The 20,000-nt window shown below is 42.5% G+C and overlaps 1 protein-coding gene across 6 annotated transcripts in view; it reads right to left on the bottom strand.

The window, feature by feature from the left end:
- Positions 1–580: 580 nt before the first annotated feature.
- EXD2 (exonuclease 3'-5' domain containing 2) overlaps positions 581–20,000 on the bottom strand; it is a 55,359-nt gene continuing 35,939 nt past the window's right edge. For all 6 annotated transcript variants that reach the window (XM_037984156.2, XM_037984155.2, XM_037984162.2 and 3 more), the window contains 7 exons: positions 19,423–19,679; positions 17,893–18,019; positions 13,197–13,525; positions 12,071–12,177; positions 11,681–11,816; positions 10,290–10,646; positions 581–7,084 (listed from right to left, as the gene is read on the bottom strand). In XM_037984156.2, coding sequence (XP_037840084.1) covers positions 6,868–7,084; positions 10,290–10,646; positions 11,681–11,816; positions 12,071–12,177; positions 13,197–13,525; positions 17,893–18,019; positions 19,423–19,679 — 1,530 coding nt within the window. In that variant the 3' untranslated portion in view covers positions 581–6,867. The remainder of the gene's footprint in view (positions 7,085–10,289; positions 10,647–11,680; positions 11,817–12,070; positions 12,178–13,196; positions 13,526–17,892; positions 18,020–19,422; positions 19,680–20,000) is intronic.

Raw genomic sequence — 20,000 nt, 5'->3', positions numbered from 1 at the left:
CAGAATTTTAGATAAAGTTAGGGTCCATCGAGGAGAGGGCAGAGAAATGTAGTTAAGCTTCCTGTTTGGCTAGCTGCCTACTTTTTCTGAAACAAACAACAAAAGGACCCCAATTTGGTAGAAAGCAGGGGCTCATGTCTAGATCTAGGTGACTACTGTGAAGAGAGCTCCAAGATGAACACACTTGGTACAAATCTGTGTTACACAATGAAAAGCCAATCCACTTTGGGACTGAAACAAAGCATAAGGATGGACTAGAAATTGTATTTTCTGTCAGGTCATAGGGGATGGATCTATAGAGATAAATGTCTTCAGCAGCTTATAAAATGCAAACTTTAGATTTTGCACATGTCTGTCTAGTTGATGCCCAGGCAAAGGCAAAGGCAAGCAGGACAAAGTCCAAGGCAAGTCAGGGTTATACAAGACAGGCTCCAGAGATGCTTCCCTGTCTCCCTGTGAGTTCTTCATGTCTTAGGACTCACGGATGGATAAGAACGTGTTAACACTATGGATGCCTCCAATGTTCTTGGGCTGTCACAACACTGCACACAAAACACAGAAAGAGTATTTTTACTTACTGGTTTAAAGTTTTTTTTTTTTAAAGTACCCAATTGAATTCTCCATTACATACATATATACACACATATATACATACATGTATGTGTGTATATGTGTATATATGTATGTAATAGAATATATGTGTATATGTGTATATATGTATACATGTGTATGTGTATATATGCATGTAATATATATGTATATATACATATGTGTGTGTATATACATATATATATATATAATCTTAATTTATTTACCCTTAAAATGAGAAACAGTCTTTCCCCACTCAATATCCTCCCATCTACAACACCTGGCACACCTGCCTCATTTCCCTTTTACACTTATCTCCTATTAAATCCTACAGCACTGGCAATATGGTTAAACATACAGATTTCCCTTCTCTCTTTCTGATTATTCAGTCGACTGGGCGACAGGGAAATGTGAGTTCCCTAGAGCCACACATCTCCGGTGAGACAGGTATTCTGACACCAGATGGAGAGAGCAGGCTTCTCCCTAGCCAATGAGGCCATGGTGTGGCATCCTGCTTCCCTCATTACCCTTCTTTCCATGCAGTCTCCATTCCCAGTGCTGGGGGTAGGACGAGAGTGTGCAACAAAGCACAAAGTACACAGTACTCAAGGGAAAGGGCCACATAAGGAAACAGTGGGGTGGATTACAGAATGCTACAGCTAGGAGGGCCCTTACGGCACATCTAATTCAAACCTCTATAGATACAGAAAGGAACCCAGAAAAGTGATCTGTCCAAAGGCACACAGCTGGTGGCTGGAACCAGAACCTCAGTCACCAGCACACTTTTCTCTGATCCTCCAATACATGACAGAACTAGGTATAGGAAAGAGCAAAATTTAAAGTTCAGTTCATGAACAAGCTCCCAGCCCACTCCATCCCCACTAAACAAATAAATGTACCTCCTTTAAAATTATCCATGTTTCAATCTCATTCCTTTTCAGCCCCCTGTAGCTTACTAAGCTCAAAATTCTGTTTCTTATCCAGGACTTAATAGATACCCTGGTGGCCTGAGTAGCCAGAATCTTAACTCCACCTTGGCGTGCTGCAACCTGAGAAGGTAGATCTTTAGGAAGCAGAAGTAGGGGCCAGGCGCTATGGCTCACACCTGTTATTCCGGCACTTTGGGAGGCCGAGGCGGGTGGATCACCTAAGGTCAGGAGTTCAAGACCAGCCTGACCAACATGGCAAAACCCCATCCCTACTAAAAATACAAAAATTATCTGGGCGTAGTAGCGCACGCCTGTAATCCCAGCTACTTGGGAGGCTGAGGCAGGAGAATCACTTGAACCCAGGAGGCAAAGGTTGCAGGGAGCCAAGATCGTGCCACTGCACTCCAGCCTGGGTGACATGAGCAAAACTCTGTGTCCAAAAAAAAAAAAGGCAGCAGCAGCAGCAGATTCTAAGTAGCTATTTCAACTCAGGAATATTCTGAACCCAAACATCATGCTTATAATAATGCTGCCTATAAATTTGGCAGCTTTTGAAGCTTATGCTGAGAGAAAGGCAACAGGCTACCCATCCAGCAAGAGAGAAAAATTTGAGAATAACAAATAGCAAAAAGCAAATGCTTTGAGTTCAGTCTGGAGGGTATGACATTATCTCCATTCAGTCACAACACAAAATGACCTTTGAGGCAGCCTGCACCGTATCAGAAGAGGGTACAACCCAGGATGCATGAACTAGGTCCTTTGACAACTCTATTCCTCTGCAAAGGCAGTTCTTGATTCTCTCTCAAATGATTAACCATTTGGTCCAGTTACCCAGTTTCTTTTCTTTTCTTTTTTTTTTTTTGGAGATGGAGTCTTGCTCTGTCGCCCAGGCTGGAGTGCAGTGGCCAGATCTCAGCTCACTGCAAGCTCCGCCTCCCGGGTTTATGCCATTCTCCTGCCTCAGCCTCCCGAGTCGCTGGGACTACAGGCGCCCGCCACTTCGCCCAGCTAGTTTTTTGTATTTTTTTAGTAGAGACGGGGTTTCACCGTGTTAGCCAGGATGGTCTCGATCTCCTGACCTCGTGATCCGCCCATCTCGGCCTCCCAAAGTGCTGGGATTACAGGCTTGAGCCACCACGCCCGGCCAGTTACCCAGTTTCTAAGGCCCCCCAACCAGAATTGGCCACAGATAAAGCTGGTTAGAAAAAAAACCAATGATCTAATGTACTTCCCACCTTTCCAAATAACATGTTAGCATTTAAGTAAGGCCTTGCTTCCTCAAGCAAAGGGAGTGACTAACACACCTTCTAGCAGGCTGGTGGAATAGGTACTTTTGAACACATAGGCTGTGTGGCTGCATGTCATCCCTGCTCCATCGCCTGATGCAAAACTACTCCAGGACTGGGATAGGCAGAAGTTGCTGGGCTCTTGCACAAGGGACATCTTGGTGAATGCCTGAAAATTGTATCTGAATTCTGAAACAAAAATATTTGGGGGCTGGGCACAGTGGCTCATACCTGTAATCCCAGTACTTTGGGAGGCTAAGGTGAGAGGACAGCTTGAGGCCAGGAGCTTGAGACCAGCTTGTGCAACAAAGCAAGACCCTCTCTCTACTAAAAAAAAAAAAAAAATTAGCCAGGCATGGTGCCACAGGCTGTAGTCCCAACTACTTGGGAAGCTGAGATGGGAGGACTGCCTGAGCTCTGGAGGTTGAAGCACCAGTGGGCCATAATTGCACCACTGCACTCCAGTCTGGAGTAAGACCCTGTCAAAAAAAAAGTATTGGGGAGATTGTGTATTATTTTTATGTTATTCAGATCAATCAATAATCAAAACAAGAATCATTCTTATGCCCTCTTTTAGTTTATCTCTTCCAACAAAAACTGATTCTTAGTTTACTCCTGAGGGGATTAGGTACGCTCGAAAAATGACCATCTTATAATAGAAAACATAGAAGACCAGAAAAAAAGATTCATTTAAAATACATAACAATTAGTAAACTAGCAAACTGAGAAAATATCTCCTTTAAAAGAAAAAAATGATACTTCTTATAAGGCTGAGACATAAGGAAGGGAAAAAAAGGAAGAAAGGATAAATGAATGAATGAAAAATTGAGAGGCAGGGTAAACTAAGAACTTAACTCACAGTCAAATGTTAGGGCCCCAAACTAACACGCAGAATAGGAAGGTGAACAAAACCTCTTTCTGCCTGCTGGATTCTTGAGAGTCTAAAATCCAGGATTAAAATGGCTTTATTTCAACAGAATACATTTTGTCATCTGATCTCTATCCGTGACATGGATAAGAATAAGTAACTTATGGCTGTGCTCTTAAGCGGTAACAGAGCCCTGAATATTGTGCCTCATTCACTTTGGGATGGCAAATCACTAATTGTTTACGTAGCAGGAAAAAAACATCTGCCTATAGCCTTTATTTTAAAATTTAAAATTTTATTTTTTTACTTTTTTACATTTTTATTTTAAAATAAATATAAACAGTATTTCCAAAAAACATTGACTACAAGGGGGAAATGAGGCAATAAGGTTGGAAGATGGGAAGGACTCAAGAAGAGATGCTGAACCTGCAAACACAAGATCAGGGAGCATGCAGAGAGGCCCTTGCTGTGACACCGTCCTCTCACTGCTACTCATATGAAGCTCAGTGACTATGCTGGGACACTGGAGCTAAAGGGTCAAAGAGAAGCATTTCATTCCTAAAAGGTGATGTCAATTTGTCCTCAACCCTGGCAATATGAGTTCCCCTCTTCACAATCCAATTCTAAGATTCTAGTTTTAAGAAATTACCGAAGATACAGCCAAAGAGATATACACAAGAAACTTTATCACATCATCACTGATAATAAAAGTATCTGAAACAACCAAAATTTTCAACAGTGTGGGGATGGATAAGGTAGAACCACTAGAAATTTATTTTCAAAGATTTAAAAACATAGGAAGTTACTCGTGATACCATGTTAATCAGAGGATAAAGTTAGGATACCAACCTGTATCTATGTATGACCTTCAATTTTGTTTAAATATTATACACCTTATATGCACTTTTTAATACTCAAAGGAAATTCATAAACATATCAGCAAAGTTTAGCTCTGTTCTAGATGGAGAGAAGATGGCTAATTTTTATTCTTTGTTTAGACTCTTCTGTAATGAGCATTGTTACTTTTATATCAGAAAAATAGACATTTACCATAAAATAAGTCTACCCTCAAATCTCTCATTTACGATGACAATTGTCAGTCTTAGGAAAAGCCTGCTGAAGTTCAAAGTAGACTCAAAGAAAAAAGATTCAAATCTACACAGTAACTCTCTCCTGAAAAGGATGAGAAATCTTGTGTGACGCAGTCTGGCTTTTTCCTCTACTTTGCTGCTGGCTCTATTTTACTGCGCCTTACAGAAAGCTCCATGGGAAAACCCATTCCTTAGCACCTTAAATGACCTTAAGTGTTTCTTACCTCTTAGCACAAGGATTAGAAGGAAAGAAAATGAAACCGCCCTACTCCCTTGTTTCAAAGGAAAAATTTTTCTTGCAAAGCTATCAAAATGACTTAAAATCAGGTATGCAAAATTTGAAACATAAGTCATGAGTTACGTTCAGTAACCAGTCGCTTTTTTTGCAAGAATGAATATAAAAACAAATCTATGAGTGCCCTCTTGTGGCAAGCCTGACTATTACCACAACCCAAGTACCAGCCTCTCCCCATCTATTTCCACAGCTCCACTCCTGGGCTCCGCATAACACAGCCAGGAGGCAGAGACCCCATAATAACCCACTATAGTGAACGCACATTCCTCAGAGTGGCTGGTACTATTTGTTTTGAAGGATTTCTAGTTTAGATCCCAGAAATGCCTGCTTGAAGACAAATGGGAATGAAGGGTCAGAGGAGCAAGATGCAGGATGTGCACGTAGGTTCGTGGGCTGCTACTGATGGCCGATGGTGACTGTGTATGGTATATCCAGGCACACATACCATGGCACTGCCAGGAGGCAGGGACCTGTAGGATAAATAGCCCCTTCCCTAGGAACACTTACCAGTTTTATAAAGTCGTGAAGTTTTACATTCACATCCAGTGAGCCTTGTGCTTACAAGTAGTTTTATTTATCAATTTTAAAGCAAACATCACCAGCTTGGGCACAATTCCAAAATAGAGCTCTTGTTGGATTCTGGTCATAAAATTCTTTTTTAAGCTTGTTAAGATCTTATAAAATAAGAAAGTTTTCCTAATACTTTAGAAAAAATACTAATCATTAATAAGTCAATTTTATACTCAAAGTGATGGCCTAACATTTTGAAAGATGAAACACTCCTCTTTTGAACATCTAATGTATTAAGTAACCTCGGTGTCCCAGGCTTCAGAGGAGACAGAGAAGTCCTCATATTGCAACCTGACCAGATGACTCTGGGAGTGAATTAAATGCTTAAAAGAGGTCAGTCTTGCAAATTCGATGAAGCACAGAATATAGGGAAACTGATACTGATTCGGATAAAAAATAACATTCCCCTCAGAAAGTGGTGAAGCTAAAAATCTTGCAGTTCTGGGGCAGGAGAAGTGCAACAAGCAGGCAACAAATAGCATGAAAGGAAAAGCTGAGTGAATTTCAAAGTTCTATTGGGAGATGGAGTTCGTGGTTCTTTCTGCCCCACCCTGGTCAAAGGCTCATTTCCAGAAAAGGATTTCTCCCAGTGACAGGGTGGAAGCATGTGGCAGGAATTTGCTGTTTGGTCCTGAATGTGTAAAGGAAAGCCTTTTCAAGTACGTGAAGTAGACTGAAGTGACCCAGATGGGATGGATCTCAACTACATGAGTTATGGGAGAGCATGAAGCCAAATAAATGATAATGATGAGGTTGAACTGGGAAAATAAATTTGACTCCTTGCTCACTTCTCCAGCCTTTGGAAGAACTTTTTCTTCCCTCTTAACGGGACTGATATACTGGACAGCCCCTGTTAGAGATACACTGAGGCACCAGACAAGGAAGAAATGCATTAAAAACATTTTTTGAAAGTCTTGACAAGTCACTTCTGGGAGAATTCTTCATTTTTCCTCTGCACAGGGACAGCAGAAGAGCGAGAGTAAAAATAAAGGCCAAGGCCTCTCTTGTCCACAAAAATAAGAGAGGATAAAAGACCCTGCCCACTTAAAATCCAAAACCATAAACTTTCCTTCAAACAATATCTTTGCTCCAGCAGAAGCATCCTAGGATTAGTCTAGGTTAGTATTCTGATTCGTGTCACCCAGGTTTTGACAATTAATGATGTATTAAAATGGGAAGAGGCGACTCTTCAACCTTGGCTCCAGCTTCCCACCTGTCCTAACTGGGAGGAAAGCAGCTATCATGACAGCTGGATGGGAAGATCTTCCCCGAATTTCCGGAGCAGCTTCTGATGGTTGTGGTCCACTGACCACTGCTGGGGCAGGTGCTTGGGCTGCATGGAGTCCAGGAAGTGCTGACGCCAGCGGCTCTCTAGCTGCATGAGGGAGCGCAGCCCACCCTGGCTGTGACACTGCACCACCTTCAGCCCATGAGGAACATAGTTTTCATTGGAGATTCTGCCAAGACACGAAAAACAAAGGGTCTGAGGGAAACAAGCACAGGATGGCCTCACAGCTTCAAATGCTGCAGGCCAAGGGTAAATGGGGAGGTTGAAGGACTCCTAACAGGTTACTTTGGTGTTTTCCAAACATCCTCTTTCTTATCTCTGCCCTTTTTTATAGACTGAACATACAACTCACAATCCCAACAGAAGGTATTCCAGGGTTCTGAGCCCTACTGACAGGAAGGCCACTGCATAATGTTTAGCTCCCACGAGAGGGCCCCTACCATCCAGCTGATAATGGATGAAGAATGCTGGTCTTCCATTTCTTCCAGGATTACCCAGTGACCAGTTCACCCCTCTTTTAAGTTGTTCATTCTGGGACACAGTATTTATATGAGGCTGTTAAATCAGCCCACATGTTACACTTTTTCACAACACAATTTAATAACTGAATGTAAAATGCAAGGTAGCATATTTCTTTAAAGCCTTCTTTCTCACAAAAAGATGCCAAGCCACAGTGGTGAGAAGTGTTTTGGTCACAGTGATATGCTAACCATGGTTGCTCAGTTGTGCAAATGGTGCCATTAAATGAGATGAATCCCTCCCTCCTTCCTAAGCAGAGTCCTTCAAAACTGCTCCAATGCCATGTGAATGGTGCTTTCACCTCCTGTGAATAAAGATGGCCTTCCTCAAGGAAGTACCCTGCCCACACACACTCTTCTCTCCCTACATGCATACCCCACTTTCAATCCTCCCTCCCAAGACGCCCACCATCCCAGCAGTGTTGGCGTCTCTGGGTATCTGCAGACACTTTATTATTAATATTTAGCTCATGCGCTTCCCACTAACTTGTCTGTCTCCAAACAACTGTTCTTCTCAGTCACAAGTCCAGCATTCATCTATCCAATTCAGCAAGATGAATTTGTTAGAAAAGTCTGTGGCTGAAAGGGGAGGTTTACCTGCTTTAGAAAATATTGGCGGCTGGGCGTGGTGGCTCATGCCTGTAATCCCAGCACTTTGGGAGGCCAAGGCGGGAGGATAACTTGAGGCCAGAAGTTTGAGACCAGCCTGACCAACGAGGTGAAAACCCTGCCTCTACTAAAAATACAAAAATTAGCCAGGTGTGGTGGCACACACCTGTAATCCCAGCTACTTGGGAGGCTGAGGCAGGAGAATCGCTGGAACCCAGGAAGTGGAGGTTGCAGTGAGCTGAGATTGTGCTACTGCACTCCAGCCTGGGCGGCAACAGAGTGAGACTGTCTCAAGAAAAAACAAAAGGAAAACAAAAGAAAACATATTTGGAAATGGGTCAAAGTAGTCAGCCTCTCTAATTTGTAATATATATGACCTTGGCAAGTTACTTAACTGTAATCTCAGGGTATCCAACAAAAAACTTACAAAACAACATCTATTCTACAACCTCACAAAATAGCTATGGGGATAAAATTCTATAATTCTTTTAAAACTTTGAAATATTTTTAAAATTTAAGATATAATAGCAGTTAACCAGTAAGAAATCTAAATCCTACTTTGTCGGGTTGTCATGAGAAACAATTAAGGAAATTTATGTGAAGTTTATTAGCTGGTTTGCTGCAAGATTTAGTGTATCTATAAATATCTGTTCAATAAATATTTGCAGTATCTGTAATGGATCAGTAGCATGAGTAAAAAAAATTTTTGTTTTCTAAAAAAAATTAAATATTTGCTTATAATTAGAGTTACTTTTTAATTTTTCAGTTAACAAAAACCCTATAGGCAACCAGCATCACTCTCAAGGTTTTGTGAACTTATCGGTTCCCTTATTTCAACTCCTAGTCCTGTTGGAAAAAGTGACAGTTGGGAGGCAGAACTGCACATGGTAGCCCAGAGTTCTTACCATCTGAGCCATGAGCCCATTCACTTCTCATTTCAGAACACTACATTGTGTCACATGAATTCAACTATGTACTCATGGAGAAGGAGGGAGAAAGCAAGGAAGGAAAAACGAGAAAAGTAATTTACAGAGTAACAGCAATTCTGCTCAACATTCCATTCAGTGGGCCGATACCCTGGAGTACAGGTGAGATAGGAACTATGAATTCATTAGTCACAGTTCTCACAGACCTGTATAAAGTCAGAGACACAAAACCACACATAGAATTGGCCCTCCATCTTTGTGGGTTCTGCATCTGTGGATTCAAACCTCAGATCAAAATGACTTAGGGCCAGGCACAGTGGCTCATGCCTGTAATCCCAGTTCTTTGGGAGGCCAAGGCAGGTGGATTGCTTGAGGTCAGGAATCTGAGACCAGCCTGGGCAGCCTGGTGAAACCCCATCTCTACAAAAAATACAAAGATTAGCTGGGTATGGTGGTGCATGCTTGTAGTCCCAGCTACTTGGGAGGCTGAGGTGAGAGGATCACTTGAGCCTGGGAGGTGGAAGTTACAGTGAGCCAAGAGAGTGCTGCTGCACTCCAGCCTGGGTGACAGAGCTATATACTATCTCAAACACACACACACACACACACACACACACACACACAAAACTATTTGGAAAAAACAACTATCTGTACTATCTGTACTGAACACATACAGACTTTTTTCTCATTACTTCATAATAAAATATAAAAACTATTTACATAGCATTTGCATTGTATTAGGTATTATAAGTAATTTACAGGTGATTTAAAGTATACAGGAGGATGTGTGTAGGATATATGCAAATGCTACGCCATTGTATATCAGGCACTTAAGCATTGGTGGATTTTGGTATCCAAGGGAGGTCCTGGAACCAATCCTCCATGGATACTGAGGGTTGAATGTACTGTATCTCATGGGGAACTTCAGAACTTTGACGGCATTATTGGACTATTACTTCATCTCATGAGCTGGCATGAGGATTTACATCTGCATAGAATGTGTAAGATGCAGCTCCACCACAACTGCACTCTCATGCTAATCACAGAAATGACTGAACTTTGTATGATCTTAAAAAAGGTCAAAGATAGGGACCTCACAAAAAGCAAGTTTCCTATGGAAAGGAAATCCTCAAGTAGATTGTTCTATTCCACTTCTAAAGTATCTTAAACTACTAGACACCTACTAGGTGAAGCATGAGGCTAGGCACTGTGCCTAAGCAGCCAATGCCCCCTCCCTGGCAAGCATTCTCACTAAGTAATGAGGGTTAATGTCCCTGGTACATCCCGCACTCCCTTCTCTGACCAGATCTGTGCTTTGTACCTGGTCTCCAGGCTGGCAGCCTCTTGAAGCATCTCCTCTGTGACCATGTCTGTGTTATAAAACTCTCTGAGTGCTTGCAGCAGCTCCTCCTTTCGATGAGCAGGCAGGCTCTCTGCGTTGAGTAGGGCCCTGGCCCCAGAACGCACCTGCCGACGCTCAGGATCTTCCAGCAGGCGCAAGCCCTCCTCAGAGCCAATGGGGGCCTGGAATTCCTTGGCCAGCTGCTGCTTCAGATGGTTGTCATAGTAGTTGGAAATGGCATGGCAGGAGGTGCAGAGCAGCAGCACATCGTGGGAGTTGTGGTCCTTCATCTCGATGGGGAAGTGCTTCCGGTACTCATGTGGAATCACGTTCTTCCTGGAACAAGCCCAGCCAGAAAGCAGCACTCATGAGTGTATGACAGAGCACACGGGAAGACAGCAGACAGGCTACTGGGGTTCTAACTGGGGCCTAACCATGACTGGGAAGCCTTGGGCACCACCGCCCAACACAGATCACAGAAAGGCAGTATCACCTATTCCACTCTCAGCCCATCTATGTCTTAGCTTCCTCTCTCCTGCAAGTACAGACCACTTGCTGTGGGCTTCAATGGAGGGCCAGTATAGCAAGAGGTTAATAACAACCTCTGAGAGGGCTGTGCTCCCAGAAGGGAAAGTCTCAGAGAACTGAAAAGATACTCTAACGGCCTTTTGACACCTGGACAACAACTCTCTCAAGAAGGCCTAGGAACCTGAAAAAGCCAATTTCCTTCATCTGAGAAGCAAATACCTTACTCTATTTCCCTGCTTCACCAGGGTCCATCATTATTTTCTAAGGAGAACTAAGCTCTCAGGAAAAACTCTTGGCAGCAATGACTTTGTCTCACTTTGCAGGGGAGAAAGGAGGAGAGTGAGTGACTCCACAGAAGCCAGGGAGAAAGCCCAAGTGTCTGGGCACTCAGGCGTAGTTGGCAGCCTCACTCTCACGGTGCAGGGACCCTGATGTGAAACAGTATTACAGCACAGGGCAGGCTTCAGGACATCTGGATACTCCACGAACAAAATCATGGCTCAAAAAGCTGGTGAGCCAGTCAAGAGAGGATGAGAAGGACACAGCTTCTGAAGGAACTGGTCTTCAGTCTTTCATGAGCAAAAGGGAACCACTTTCCACATGACAGACCATTACTGAGCATAGTGTTGCACTCCAGAAACTGAGAAATGGCTCAGGAGGGGTAAAGGCCACTATAGCAAGGGCAGCAGAATACCAAAGCTCTTGGGGAAGCTGGATGCCAGGGACAAGCCTCTCAGCCAAAGTGGACAGACTCAGTCACAGCCCCCAAAGGCTCCGCATATGGCTACAAAAGCAATTTCCATCTGCCACAGAGAACCAGGGTGGCCCAATGCCACACTCACCGAATGTAGGAGTCTCTCTTGCCACACACTACACATAGGTTCTCTTTAACCATCAAGTAATAGTCTCCAGGCGATTCGGGCCTTCCTGCAGGTTCAAACCGTAGCTTCACCACAAAGGGCTCTTCACTCACCAGCTCTTAAGAGAAGAGACATCAGTGTTTCACTGTTCCCCCTGCCCCCACCACCACACCCAAGAAGCAGCACTACCTTCACTGTTCTCTGCTATGGCCTGGCAGAGAACAAGATTTCTGGGTTGTGCCTACCCAGTTCCATGCATCTCAAGGTCTCTCTGCCTTCCTCTATCCCTCCCTCTTCCTTATCTCATTCCCCACTCCTGCCAGCATCCAAAGCACCTAATTAGAGATAAACAAGGACAGCTGAATCTCATACCACCAATGCCTTTGTCCAGGTACCACTGAGCTTTTCTTCTATCACAAGTGCAGAGGGGCTGTCCATCAGGAGCATGGAGAAAGCAGTTATCATAAAGAGGTGATTTTCTGTGGGGAAAGGAAAGAGAAATCTCAAACCGAAAGCTAACTGTGGGTCAAAATGTCTGTTGCTTTCCCATGCTCTCTTGAGTGACTCAAACTACTCTCAACACTAAGCACTAAGGTCAAACACACCACTATGGAAAAAACAAACAGAGTGAGAAACCATGTTTAATCCTCACCTGCATTGGGCTAGGAAACAGAACTAAAAATGAATTAGTTTATGCCTCTAGTTTTTAAACTTAAGGATTAGGACATTAGGGAGTGTGTCGGGTGGTTTACACACAGCTTTTCTGTGAATGCAAAAAAGAACCAAGCAACAAGAAAACTGCCAAATCACTGGGTGAAACAAAGTAAATTAAAAATTTTAAAGTTGAAGCCAAAGTAATGAGGGCCATGTGGATTTACTTCTAACTCACATGCAATAACACTTCCTTCAATTTAGTCATCCAATTAATTCCTTAAGGCATTTTGCTACAGGGACCAAATTTATGCTCCAAAGTACTTATTAGTCATCTTCCTACAATAGAGGAGTAAATTATACAGGAAATTTTTCATTGGCTAGAGAGTAACATTTTCTTGGAGCTGGATGTCATTCTAAATAATTAATTAACATACGAACAAGAAATCAGATGATGCATTTCTCCTGAAAAGTATGAGGCACTACGTGTTATTTATTTTCGTAGCTAGCCTGAAACAAGGAAGGAATGATAATTATACCCCCATTTACAGTTGGAGAAGTTAAGGCCTAAGGTCACATCAGGGTCAATGACAGAACTAAGCTAAGCTTTCCTCATTTCCACTCCAACTGTCAAAAAATAAAAAAGTAAAAGAGGGGAAAAGGAGAAAAATACATAAATACAGCAAAGGAGAGTCCAAACGTCTCTGATGGAAAGAAAAAGCAAGATTAACCCCTGGAGAGCTGCTGCTCCCCTACTACAAGCCTTCTCCCCAGACCCAAGGGAAGCACCACACCCTTTGCTAAGGCTGGGACTGACTCTTTACTAGACAGGGAGTGACTCAGTTACCTGGCAGAATAGCCCACCCCTAGGGGCTTTCTTTTATGTTTTCTGGGGTCTCTCCCTTGGTGGTGGCCTGGCACCATCCCATCCATCTTAGACTTCTTATGTTTTGGCTTCTGCTGAGATTCTGTTGCTTCCCCATTAACCTCTTCTCCCAATCTGCTCATTCCTTTGCTTCGAAATGGGATGTCGACCACACCCTGGCATTTTTCCAAGACTTTTCTCCAGCTACTGTGGTCGTTTTTTTCTCCAGGTGAATTCCTAGAGAAAGGGTATCCAAGAAGATGAAGAAAGAGAGCCACTGAAATCTGGGCATCCCTGGCAGCATAAATTACCTGAAGAGAAAAGTCAGAGATCAGTGGAATCTGGAAGGCAAACCAGAGAGAGCAACTTCAAAGTCAATCACAAAGAAATAGATAGCTCTTAGGATCCTAATTCAAAATGTACGACAACCTAGGCACCATATCCTTCCTTAAACTTTTTATTATAAAAATTTTCAAACTATACAGAAGTAAATTGAATAGCATGATTAACTCTCATGTTCCCTATGTTTTTCACTAAAATAGCTAAAATAATGACTTACTCTAAATGCTGGAAAATCCTCACCTATATAAATCAGTGAAGTTTCTATCTGCTACTAAATTGCTGGACAGATTTCTCTCAACTTTGGGGGAAGGGTAGTTAACAAAGGCCTGATAACTAGTACATGAAATTCACTTTGGAGGCAGTCATCCTCTGGAATAGCTGAAATCATGATTCATTAAGAGGTCTGTGTGACTGTCAATCAGAAATGACCTGCCATATCCATTAATAAGATATTGAAAACAAATAGGTTTCAAACATGGGCCTCAAATCAAAGTCACAGGGCCCATTCCTGGAATTTATTTATTTAATAGTAGTAAGTCATTCTCCTAAGCAACTGGTGATACGCAAGCCGGTCATAAAGAAAAGTACTGTGGGCCAGGCACAGTGGCTCACACCTTTAATCCCAGCACTTTGGGAGGCCAAAGCGAGTGGATCACCTGAGGTCAGGAGTTCAAAACCAGCCTGGCCAACATGGTGAAACCCTGTCTCTACTAAAAATACAAAAAATTAGCTGGGTGTGGTGGCGGATACCTGTAATCCCAGCTACTCGGGAGGCTAAGGCAGGAGAATCGCTTGAACCCAGGAGGTGAAGGTTGCAGTGAGCTGAGACCGTGCCACTGCACTCCAGCCTGGGAGACAGAGCAAGACTCCATCTCAAAAAAAAAAAAAAAAAAAGGAAAAGTACTGTGGTCAAAACTAAAATTCAGCTGGGCGCGGTGGCTCATGCCTGTAATCCCAACACTTTAGGAAGCTGAGGCGGGCGGATCACTTGAAGTCAGGAATTCGAGACCAGCACAGCCAACATGGGGAAACCCCGTCTCTACTAAAAATACAAAAAATTAGCTGGGCGTGGTGGCACGCACCTGTCATCCCATCTACTCAGAAGGCTGAGGTAGGAGAATCACTTGAACCTGGGGCTTGAACCCGGGAGGCAGAGGTTGCAGTGAGCTGAGATCGCAGCACTGCACTCCAGCCTGAGCCACAGAGTGAGACTCCATCTCAAAAAAAATAAAATAAATAAAATAAAAATTTTAAAGACTAAAATTAACAGGTTTTCCCAACAAAAAGTATAAGGACTTTAAAATTCTATTACTTCACCTTTAATAACCAAGCCAGTGAATAATTCTATTAGTAAGGATCATTTATACTTTTAGAATAAAACAAGTTTGGATAAAATTTTCCACCTAGATCCAACGATCTACATATCTATTAGCAGACTGTTTCCCACAGAAGAATGTGTACTTGAATGCAAAGACTTCAGAGTTCTCTTTAACACATTATTTTCTAATGATAAAGAAACAAATGGTACTAGGATGACTGGAGGTCCACATGAAAAAGAGTGAATGTGGACCCCTACCTCACAAGACACACAAAAATTAACTCAAAATGGATCACAGACTTAAATGCAAGAGCTAAAACTATATGACTTTTAGAAGAAAACATAGGAGCCAATTGTCATGACCTTGGATGAGGCAATGATTTATTGACTGTGACACCAAAAGCATAAGCAATTAAAAGAAGAGATTTTTAAAAAGAAACTGATAACTGGAGCTCATCAAAATTAAAAACTATTGTGCTTCAAACAAATAATGGGAGAAAATACTTTATAGATCATCTATCGGAAAAGGATCTAGAATATCCAAAGAATACCTAAAACTCAAAAATAAAATAACAAATGACCCGATTAAAATATGGGCAAAGGATATGTATGAATACACATTTCTCCACGGAGGATATACAAATGGCCAATACGCACATGAACAGACGCCCAGCATCATTATTCACGAGGGAAATGTAAATCAAAACCACAATGAAATACCACTTCATACCTACTAGGATGGCTCTAATGGAAAAGACTGACAATAACAAATGTCAGGAAGGATGTAGAACACCGGCACCCTCATACACTGCTGGTGGGAATACAAAATGGTGTAGCTACTTTGGAAACCAGTTAACATTTCTCAAGGATGAACAAGTAGTAACTGACCCAGCAAACAAGGTTGAAACTAGGCCTATGCAAGTGGTATGGCAAAAAGCCTAAGTTCTAATGGGTTTAAGCCACAGAACCAGGAAAGCATGAGGAATGGAGACACCAGGTATCTGTGAAGGCAAGGGTGAAAACAGAAGGGTAAGGTGAAATCTCCACAGAGAACACTTACACCCTGCTCTCCTCCTTTACAGCACAGGGCCAGACAACTATCCCTCCCCTAGCCCAAAAGACAGTAAAAGTTTAAATCATATAATGGTTAAACCACAGAGGATCTGGACCTGGTAATACCATGCACAACTGAAGGGAGGGACGAAATGTCACCTGAAGAAAGGGGGATTAAGGGAGAGATTACACATTGAACGTTAAGACCACTGGCACCTTTCCCCCACTCAGTGACTGGAATATAGGTAGTAGGGCTTACGCTTCTTGAATAGAATACTAGAAGATTCATCTCTGGAGAAACTAAGTCACCTGAGAGAAAAGACACAGTTACTGACATTTTTTTTTTTTACTTCTCTTGCTCCCTTTCTCAAGAAGCTGTTACGAATGTACTCCGCCAAAGCAAGAAAGGAAAAAGACATGGAATTTAAAAAACAGAGGATCTACTATGAAAGAGAGAGGTGAAGGGAATTCCAGGCTGATGGTAAATGCAAATTCCAGGATGAGAGTTGGGCAGCAGGCCTAGAGTGCAGTCCGTCCTGGGAGGAGCCAGATGAGAGAGGGCTCTAGGAGAGAAGGCTCCAAGGGAAAATGAAACAAGTAAGTGACCTGATGTGTGTCTGAACCAGCCCAGAGGAGATCCATAGTTCTGGTAAGGAGTCTGGGGTGGAAACAATAGGTACATGGACACTATGCAAACAAAATACTAATTATTAATCCTGGGAAATAAAAGTAACTGCAGTTTACTATGTGACTCAGCTATAAATAATATAAATACTGGATATTAACCTGATAAAAATGATGATTTGCCTAAATTGGGAGGATGGGGAAGAGAAGTATTTGTCTAGGGGCAGGGGAGCTGCAAGAGTACTAAACCATATCTTCCATAGTATGAAGTCAAAAGATAATATATATAGATAAGGAAGAATAACGCATGCATGTAATTTAGAAGTATAATGATAATTACCAGAAAGAAATGAAAGTGGTTGCCTCTGAGGAGAAGAAGGATTAGGAATGGGGAAAGGTAATACAGGGAACTATTTACTGCTTCTTAAAATAAGTTATAACTCCTACACACTTATAACACTGTTTTTTTAAATTATGCATTTGTATTCATAAAAAAAAAATCCCTTTTTCTGAAATGCCCAACATATAGTAAAAGGTCAAAAAAATCAGGACTCTTGACCGGGTGCAGTGGCTCACACCTGGAGGCTGAGGTGGGCGTATCATTTGAGGTCAGGAGTTCGAGACCAGCCTCACCAACGTGGTGAAATCCCATCTCTACTAAAAATACAAACAAAATTAGCCGGGTGTGGTGGTGCACGTCTGTAATCTCTGAGGCTGGAGAATTGCTTTAACCCAGGAGGCAGAAGTTGCAGTGAGCCAAGATCGTACCACTGTACTCCAGCTTGGGTAACAGAGTGAGACTCTACCTCAAAAATGAAACAACAGCAGGACTCTTATCTTTTATTTAAGTGATTATTTTATTGTAGATCAGTTAACTGGATTATCACCAGAGAATGAATCCATTTTAAGGCATCTCTATCCAATACTTATACTATATTTGAGAATTTTAATTTTGGTTTTCTTTTTTTTGAGATGGAGTTGCGCTCTGTGGCCCAGCCTGGAGGGCAGCGGCACGATCTCTGCGGACTGCAAGCTCCGCCTCCTGGGTTTACTTACGCCATTCTCCTGCCTCAGCCTTCCAAGTAGCTGGGACTAAAGGCACCTGCCACCACGCCCGGCTAATTTTTTGTATTTTTAGTAGAGACAGGGTTTCACCGTGTTAGCCAGGATGGTCGCGATCTCCTGACCTCGTGATCCGCCCGCCTCGGCCTCCCAAAGTGCTGGGATTACAGGTGTGACTCACCGTGCCCGGCCGCACCTGGCTGAGAAGTTTAATTTTATAAACAGTTATACTTCAGAAACAATGACCTTCCATTCTTCAACTACTCTGATAAGAAATACCTGGTCCTCTGTAAGAGTCTCAGCATCCCAGTTGCTGCAACGAAGTAGAAGGGACTTGTCAAGGGGAAAGTTCAAAACAGTCTCAGCGAGGGATTTCAGGCTAAGCCCATTACAGAGCAAATTGTTTCTAAAAGAAAGAAATAAATACAACCATGCATCAAAAATGGGCAAAGGACATGAACAAGAAAATCAAAAGAGACATATAAATAGCCAATAAACAGAGATAACGTACTCAATCTCACTAGACATCAAAGAAAATGATAATTTATCTACTTGTGAAACACTTTATAAATCCTTTCTGTAGTTTAACTCATTTAATACTCACACCAATCCCAAGAGGTGGCTACATTATCATCTCTACTTTACAGATGAGGAAACTGAGGAACAGAGAGGCTTAGTACTGTGCCAAAGGTCATACAGCTGGCAAGTGGCAGCCCTGAGACTCCTACCCATGCAGTCTGCTCCCAAGTCAGCTTTTAGCCTCTATCCACACTGCCTCGAACAGCACACAGTGACAGTGGCACCTCTGGGGAGCTGGTGCCAAAGAAAGGAGGGCCTGATGAAGGGAGGCTTTTACTGTTATACTCCATAGACTTTCACAGTTTTAATTTTTATAGCAATATTATCTTAATGTATTACTTTAAAAAGTTATACTTCACTTATAAGAGCTTTATATAAGCCAAACTAACAAACTAAAATAAAATTTCATTTTATACTAAAAAATTGTGGTAAGCACAGATTTTAATCAGGCCTTCTCTTAGTTTACCAAATCTCCAACCTTTTAGTGACTCTGTCACTTCAGGCAGGGCAAGAGGCTGTTTCTGTCCATGATGTTATAAGCGAGGACCCGTACATAAACATGAGGAGGTAATTATGACCCCCCGCCCCAAAAAGACAAGCTGAAATCAAATTTCCATAGGAATAAAATTCTAAAGGAAATCTCTCTTCCTCCCAGATAAGGGCCGGTCTACCATCATTTTGGGCCTAAAGCAGGGTCTGTAAACTCAAAGGCTTATCAGGAGGAGCCAGGGGTAACAATGGGAGTGGTGGGGACTCTGGCAAACTGAACAGAGCATGCTCATCTAAAGGGCACATATGCTACCCAGCCAAATGCTACCATCTAGAACTGTAGACTCAGTGTAGTCAGATTACCTAATTTTTCAAGAGAAGCCAGAAATACAGATTTTTACATTAAATCTTCTTGATTTAAATAAAAAGTTCCAAAAATGTCATACAGGAAAAAAGAAAACTAAAAACCGTTTGCAGCCATAATTTAGCCAATGGGACCACCAGCTTTTAACCTGTAGCTGTGAGATACCTCAGTAATGTTTGATCTAAAAAGACTAATTCTAGGTAACCAGAGTTTCACAGAAGTTGGAATGTCTTCTCACAAATTCAATATGCATCTTAGAAGCCTGTAGGCTCCTAGACAATTTCACATGTTTCACTACTGATTCCCAGGCATCTACAAATCTGGCTAAAATATTTGTCCCACAGCTACAGGAATCCTAGCATTCATACAAACCACACCTCTGCCGCATGGCTAGGTATCGGAGGTCCAGGCACCCCCTAACAACAAGGCCGTAATCCTGCAGAAGCTTGCTGGCATCTTCTGAGCATCCCACTCCAACTTTCAAAATGGTGCCATCTGCCAAAATATTCAGTAATGTTCTTGGTAGTGTTTTTCCTCCACAGATTAGCTTAGGCAGGCGAATCAAGACACAGAGGCCACTTGGGGAGGCCATTTGTAGAAGTGACAGAGGGCTGGCTTTGCCTTCCAAATTTACCTGCAACAGAGGAAGACAGGGTTGTGGTTCACACCTTAGCACAGCAGCAAGCACAACATATAACTGTGACAAAAAAGTCTAAGAGGTACATCCTTAAATTCCCAAAGGGAGCATCTGACCAGGTTTTGGTTTGCATCTACAGATAAGCCTACAGTAACGAATGCAATGGACTTTGTGAAGCAGCAGCCTAAACAAAGGTTACCAAGAACCCCAAACACCAAGGCCTGAAATACGAGTGGTCCATAAACAGTGACCAGCCGACACAGGGGAGCTCTGGGACATACACTGGCAGTCATATGGAACATGCTGGTTTTACAAGGC

The sequence above is a fragment of the Chlorocebus sabaeus genome, chromosome 24, assembly GCF_047675955.1.
Source record: "Chlorocebus sabaeus isolate Y175 chromosome 24, mChlSab1.0.hap1, whole genome shotgun sequence".
Classification (NCBI taxonomy): domain Eukaryota; kingdom Metazoa; phylum Chordata; class Mammalia; order Primates; family Cercopithecidae; genus Chlorocebus; species Chlorocebus sabaeus.
This window is presented reverse-complemented; position numbering and strand designations above follow the sequence as displayed.